Consider the following 6,598-nt stretch of genomic DNA (forward strand, 5'->3'; position numbering starts at 1 on the left):
GTAACGAGTTCTTAGTGTTCATGTCATTACTTTGTGTCTTGACATAGCATGAGGTATTCGAACGGTTTCCAATTTTTCACAATAAATTGGTGGCGACTCCACAAATGCAGGCTTATTCAACCTTTCACCGGTTTCAATGCCTCACAAATCGATAACGGCTCATGACGTGCTTTGGCAAACCAAGGTTCCGTGGGAGAAGTGTCGCCCCCTCGAAACCAACGCGCGGGTGGCCCATGTCCACAATTAGGTACCTCAAATCTGAAATGCTACGCTAGGTAATATTTCAGGTAGCTTATTTAGACAAATAAGCTATTTGCCAAACGCTTGCAAAAAAAATAAACTTCCTTGGATTTTTGTGAAAAAAGCTACTTCTGTTTAAAAAAAAACACTTAAAGCATTGCCAAACGGAGCCTAATAAGCCCATTAGAGATAGAAGTAGCAAATTTATACTTTTAGTTTTTCTAGTTTCACAAAGAATCTATCACATGTCAAGTTTTGTTACTACTTCTAATATTAGTGAGACCATTGTTTGGGCTAAAATTTACATAATATGTAGGGCCCACTTAGTAAATAATTAAGGAAATGGGCCATGAAGGGGGGAACCATGAAAGGGGAGTCAGTGGGTGGAGGAAGGTCAGATGGGCCAGGAAGCGTGCAAGGGAAGGCGAGGCCCACTGGGAAGAACGTCCGTGTTTCACTACAAGAAAACACGATAAAGGCGACAGACATACTACAGTCGCCAAATTGGCGACAGGAAAAAAAAACGGGCGACCACTATCCGTCGCCAATTTGGCGACTATACTTTTTATCCAAAAATCCGTATGAAATCCACGGGCGACGAAATATTATCCAAATTGGCGACCAAAATCAGTCGCCAATTTGGCGACCATTACCCGTCGCCATTTTGGCGACCAAAAACGGTCGCCAATAGCCTGTTATTTTTTTTTTGACAGATTCTTCTCACCCCGTCCCTCATTCATTCAAGCTATCAACAAAACAAAAAAAAAAAAAAATCGCCAAGAGTTCCGACGCCACCACCAACTACAACGACCACCGGACACTACATCCCAACCACCACTCGCCGCCGCCATCCGCACACTACATCCCTACCGACCCTTTGTTTATAATAAAGGTTTGTTTTCGACTCAAATCGATTTAATTACTTCAATCCTTCATATGTTGTTTAAGTTGTGATCCTTATTTAGTATCTAGTTGAAATTTATACATTAGTGATGCTTATTATTGTATGTAGTTGTAATTTAATTAGCATTTTTGTTAATTAATTTGAGTTAGGGTTAGAAATTGGGGTTTTTGTTAAATTAGTAATGTGATTTGATTAGGGGATTGTATAAGGTAGTATAGTTTTATGAAGGTAGAAATTGGGGTTTTTGTTAAATTAGTAATGTGATTTGATTAGTGATGCTTAGTTTTAGTAATATTGAAGTAGTATTGTTGAAGGTAGTATAGTTTTATGAAGGTAGTATAATGTTAGGATTGTATAAATTTGCCTTATAATTAACCAAATTAAGTTAGAATGATTTAATTAGCATTTTTGTTAATTAATTTGAGTTAGGGTTAGAAATTAGCATTTTTGACAACTTGTATAATTAACCAAATTAATTAAGTTAGAATAATTTAATTAGCATTTTTGTTAATTAATTAGCATTTTTCTTGAATGGAATGAGCATGATGTATAAATTTGTTAAATTAGTAATGTCATTTGATTAGGGGATTGTATAAATTTGCCTTATAATTTTGACAACTTGTTTAATATATAATGACCTAGTACCCGTTCAAGAATTACTCATTAGGAGCAATTCTTGAATAGTCCCCATTTTGGGACTGTCTTTGTACGTTTCAAGTCACTTAGGTAGTAAACACATAGTTGTGATTTTATTAATGAGAAAAGAATTTGGTTGCAAATTTCTCCAATGTTCTCTGAATACATATGTGGAATATGTATCTTTTCCACATTGTGTATTTGGAGAACTAAGGGGAATTGCTGCCGAATTTTTTTCTCATTAATAATTCACAAATGTGTGTTTGCTAGTGACTTGAAACGTACATTGATGGGTTTAGGTTGGAGTGATAAGGACCCAATTGAAATCTTGAAATTAGCATAAAATGGAGGATGAGATAACCATTGCTTTTTTTGTTGAAATTAAATATTATTATTTAAAATGGTTAGTTTGCTATATATTGCTTATAGATTAAAATGAAGAGATCTGAACGTAGCTGGATGTACGAAGAAAGAGTAGATAAGAAGAAACGTCCTATCGCTAGATTTGTAAAGGGAGTTCGTGGATTTATTGAATTTGCTAGATGTCAAGATTCATATGATTTGGAACAACATAAACTTAGGTGTCCTTGTACTAAATGTAAAAACTTAAAATATTTATTTGACATTGAAGTAGAAGAGCATCTTGTTACAAATGGTTTTTTTCCAAACTACTACAATTGGATCTCCCATGGAGAAAAATATTATCCCGAAGAACCTCAAATCCAATATTAATGGGTTTAAGTTTCAAACATTTGACTATGGCAAAAGTAAGGCTAAATGCAACTACGGCGTTACTATTTCTTCTCTTGATGGCAATGATTATTATGGCATATTAGAGGATATCTTTGAGTTGTGTTACAATGGCCGGGATAGGAGTTATAAAACCGTCTTATTCAAGATTCAATGGAGGGATAATTCCGTAGCTGGAACGAGAGTCCATGATCGTTACAAACTCGTGGAAGTGAATCATACTCGAACAGTTTTGTCAGAATCATACTCGTGGAAGTGAATCATACTCGAACAATGGCCGGGATAGGAGTTATAAAACCGTCTTATTCAAGATTCAATGGAGGGATAATTCAAGAAGTTGATACATCTTTTTTCCAAGAAGAGGTTGTATCAGAAACAGTTTTGTCCCCAGTTGATCATGATGAAATTATTTATGCAAATGAGATAGAAGCGGAGGAGGAGTTAGAAGAGGAAGAAGAAGAGAATGATAAGGAGAGGGATGAGATAGAAGAGGGGGAAGAAGAAGAAGAAGAGGAGGAGGAAGAGGAAGAAGAAGAAGAAGAAGAAGAAGAAGAAGATGAGGATGATGATGATGATGAGTAAGAGAAGGTATTAAAAGTATACATATCAAAATTTGGAAACAATTATTAGCGTTTTATTTTGTCTTTTATACTTGTTTATTAGGTTTTATTTTTTTGTATCTTATAATAATTATCTTGTAATATTTGCTAACACTTTTTATTCAATTGTAGTACACATGGCTCCTGGAGGAAGTAGGCGGCGCGGAGGCTATAGTGAGGGAGGTAGTAGCTCCCGGAGCGGGAGGAGGACGTTGACCGTTCTACTACGGAGGTGAGTGAGGAGGAGGAGGAGGTTGCTATACCCCGACATACTGACAACAGGATGATCCTTGATCCGAATGGTCTTTGGTAATTTTTTATTCATTCTATTTTGTAATTTTTTTATTTAGTAATAAATGACTTTTTTTAGACATATGTTAATTATACATTATTTTTTTCCTATATAATTATGTTTTTAACATGTTTGATTTCAGGTTTAGAAGTCAAACAGTTGTTCGTGGTGTGACTAATAGCACCCAAGAGAACATGACACACGGCGTTACTTGTTGGAGTAACGCTAGTGATGAAGATAAGGAGATGTGGTTCAACAACTTCCGGGTATCTATTTATAAAATATATATTATTAAATATAATTTATTTATTCTTTTTACCTTATTATTAATTTGTTTCTCATCTATGTGTTTACTTTTTGTAGCGTGTGTTCTATTGGCCAACCAACCTTGAGCGCCTAGTTTGGCAAAGGTATAATGACATTGGCAAGAAGAGGCTAAGGGACAACATGTATAAGGTGTCTAAGAGGAAGAAGGCGCCATCTTTCATGAAAGGTATTTAGTTTCTTTTAATACCCGTAATTAGTTAAAATTCATTACATATTTTGAAAATATATTAATTAATAATTGTTATTTTATTGATTACAGGTTCGTCATATGAGGAATATACCAAGTACCGGAACAGTCCTGAGTTCAAGGAAGCATCGGCCCGGAACAAGATCAACATGAAAGGAGGAGATAAGGATGCGGAAGTTGAGCCTACTCATTATGGAGGGTCTCAATCTTTTCATGATCGTGTGGTGTTAGATGTAAGTTATTTGTCTTAGCTTTTAATTTAATAGTCTTCTAATTTAATTAGTCTCATTAATTATCATGTTTGAGTAACAATTTCCTTGTTTTTTTTTCCGGAAGACCAAGAAGAATAAGGGTAAGGTACCCACGATTGTTGATCTCTTTGTTGACACTCACGCAAAGAAGACAAGCAAGGGCAAGTTGATCTTCGCGAAGGAAAAAGATCAACAGTTATATGTAAGTGTCAAAAAATAAAAATTTCTTAGCTTTTTAAAGTATATGTTTTATCAATTTTTAGATAAGTAACCTCTAACCATTAATGTTTTATCAATTTTTTAGGAACAATTCCTTGTCCGTAGGAAGAACAACCCGGAAATTGATGACAATGAGCTATGGTTTGATCTTGTTGAGGGGTTCCAAAGAGGAGATGTGTATGGAGCCGGGTCGGCAAAGGAGATTTTCTACCCTCCTACAAGAAGAAGAGGGTCAATTTCCTCCCAACAACAACCTTATACCCCAAGTGTCGTGAGTGTGCTCCAAGCTCAATTAGCCGCCAAGGAGAGGCAGGATGCCGAGAGGGAGAGGCGGGATGCCGAGAGAGATGCTGAAATTCGGAGGATGAAGGAGGAAATGGAACGGATGAACTCCTTCTTCGCCAATTGCAACACTGGGTGGCGCCCGCAACCAAAGGATCCTAGAGATCCTAATCATGGAGGTGGTAGTGGAGCGGGAGCAAGTTTCCCTGTTTCGTAGTTATGTAGTAGAACTCGTAGTTATTCCCGGATAATGTTAGATGACCAAACTCGTAGAACTCGTAGAACTCGTAGTTGTGTGTATGGAACATGATTTTCTTTATCAAGTTTGGTTGTGTTGGCTTCCCATGTGTTCTCTGCTGGAAATGTTGGTTTATTTGCAGGTTTTTACGTATTTGGCTAGGTCAAAAACGATTTTTAGGCTAAAAAACATGTAAATTTGGCGACGGACACTGGGCATTTGGCGACGGGAAACCGTCGCTAAGTCTCTGATTATGAATTAATTTCATGGGCATTGGCGACAGAGAACAGTAGTTTTGGCGACCAAAATCTGTCGCCAAATTGGCGACCAACATCTGTCGCCAAAATGGCGACCAAAATCCGTCGCCTTTTTAAAAAATTTTGAGATGACGTGGATTTTAGGAAAGCGACTAATAGCAGTCGCCTTTTTAGCGACTCATGACAGTCGCCAATTTGGCGACGAATGTTGGTCGCCCGATTTAAAGTAATTCAGTCGCCAAAATTGGCGACGAACGCCTGTCGCCAAAAGCGACCAAACCCAGCTACGAAGTGCGGGCGACGGGTCTTAGTCGCTTTATTCTTAATGGCGACTGTTCTCAGTCGCCTTATATGGTCGCCAATTACCTTATTTGTTGTAGTGTTTAGGAAAGAGTTCAGGGATAAGACAGGGAGAAGTCAGGGAGATCAGGGAGAATGGAGGGAGATGGCGTGTTATGGAAAGAGTTATTATGGAAGTTATATTCCTTTCCATAAACGTGGTAGGATACACCTAGGGTTCTTACCCTATAAATAGCCAAGGAAGCCATCAAAGAAGGACACTCAAGATCTCACACACACAGTACATCGCGCTAGCTAACTTTACATTCCGTCTCAATTGTATTCATCCTTTCATTCAAAGCTAGTGCAATATTTGGCAGGGTATCGTCCCTCCCGCGGTTGTTCCCACATTGGGTTTTCCGCGTCACCAAATATTACTTGTCAATTTATATTTCATGCTTAATTTCCTTATTTAAATATCAAATACAAACGATCAATCAAGAAACCAACGAGTAAGACCGCATTGACCTAATACAATTAACTTGGTAAAAATCACCTAAACAGTGTGGCGCCCACCGTGGGGCATTGTGGTCGTCAATCGTTGATAATCTAAATACGCGATGGATAAGCAAGTGTCAGAAGCCGTGTCAGGGAGCAGTCAACCGTCATTGCCACCAAACTCTACTCAAAACCCGGCATCAACGGTGTCAACTCAGGCTCCTGGGCACACCTCAAGAATTACATCTACGGCAAAAACTTCTTTACCTCCAAAAACCCCTGCTGCCGCAGCCCAAGCCAGATCAGACAAAAATACAACAAGCTCAGGCCTCACCCCACCACCCAGCCCAACGCAAATCTTGCTCACTGGCGTAGAAAACCTTCAAAGGGCCATGAAAAATATGCGAGAAGACCAGAGAAAAGTTGAAGCTGAAGCAAGAAAAAGAGATAGGGAACTATGGGCGCAGATAGACATTCTGAAGTAGCAGTCCGTCACGTCAGCAAACAAAGAGGGTGAAGGGAGGGCTCCATTAGTAGATCTAACGCAGGAGGCATCAAGCAGCAGGAATCCATTTCGACAGATACCAGCTGAGCTGGTGACAAGGTTGGATCTAACAGCAGTATCATCAGAAGAAAGGA

The 6,598-nt window shown here is 38.4% G+C and overlaps 1 protein-coding gene across 2 annotated transcripts; it reads left to right on the forward strand.

Annotated features, from left to right (window-relative positions):
- The first annotated feature begins 984 nt into the window (after nt 1–984).
- LOC141614831 (uncharacterized) lies at nt 985–5,027 on the forward strand. 2 transcript variants are annotated; one of them, XM_074433557.1, is made up of 7 exons: nt 985–1,132; nt 3,262–3,438; nt 3,564–3,687; nt 3,785–3,914; nt 4,008–4,168; nt 4,272–4,388; nt 4,491–5,027. In XM_074433557.1, exons 2-7 carry the CDS (start codon nt 3,413–3,415, stop codon nt 4,902–4,904), a joined length of 972 nt encoding a protein of 323 aa, XP_074289658.1. In that variant the 5' UTR covers nt 985–1,132; nt 3,262–3,412; the 3' UTR covers nt 4,905–5,027. The 2 variants fall into 2 exon arrangements, with proteins under 2 accessions (XP_074289658.1, XP_074289659.1); XM_074433558.1 differs by lacking the exon at nt 3,262–3,438.
- Nucleotides 5,028–6,598: the final 1,571 nt, after the last annotated feature.

This window comes from Silene latifolia, chromosome 11, assembly GCF_048544455.1.
Source record: "Silene latifolia isolate original U9 population chromosome 11, ASM4854445v1, whole genome shotgun sequence".
Lineage (NCBI taxonomy): Eukaryota > Viridiplantae > Streptophyta > Magnoliopsida > Caryophyllales > Caryophyllaceae > Silene > Silene latifolia.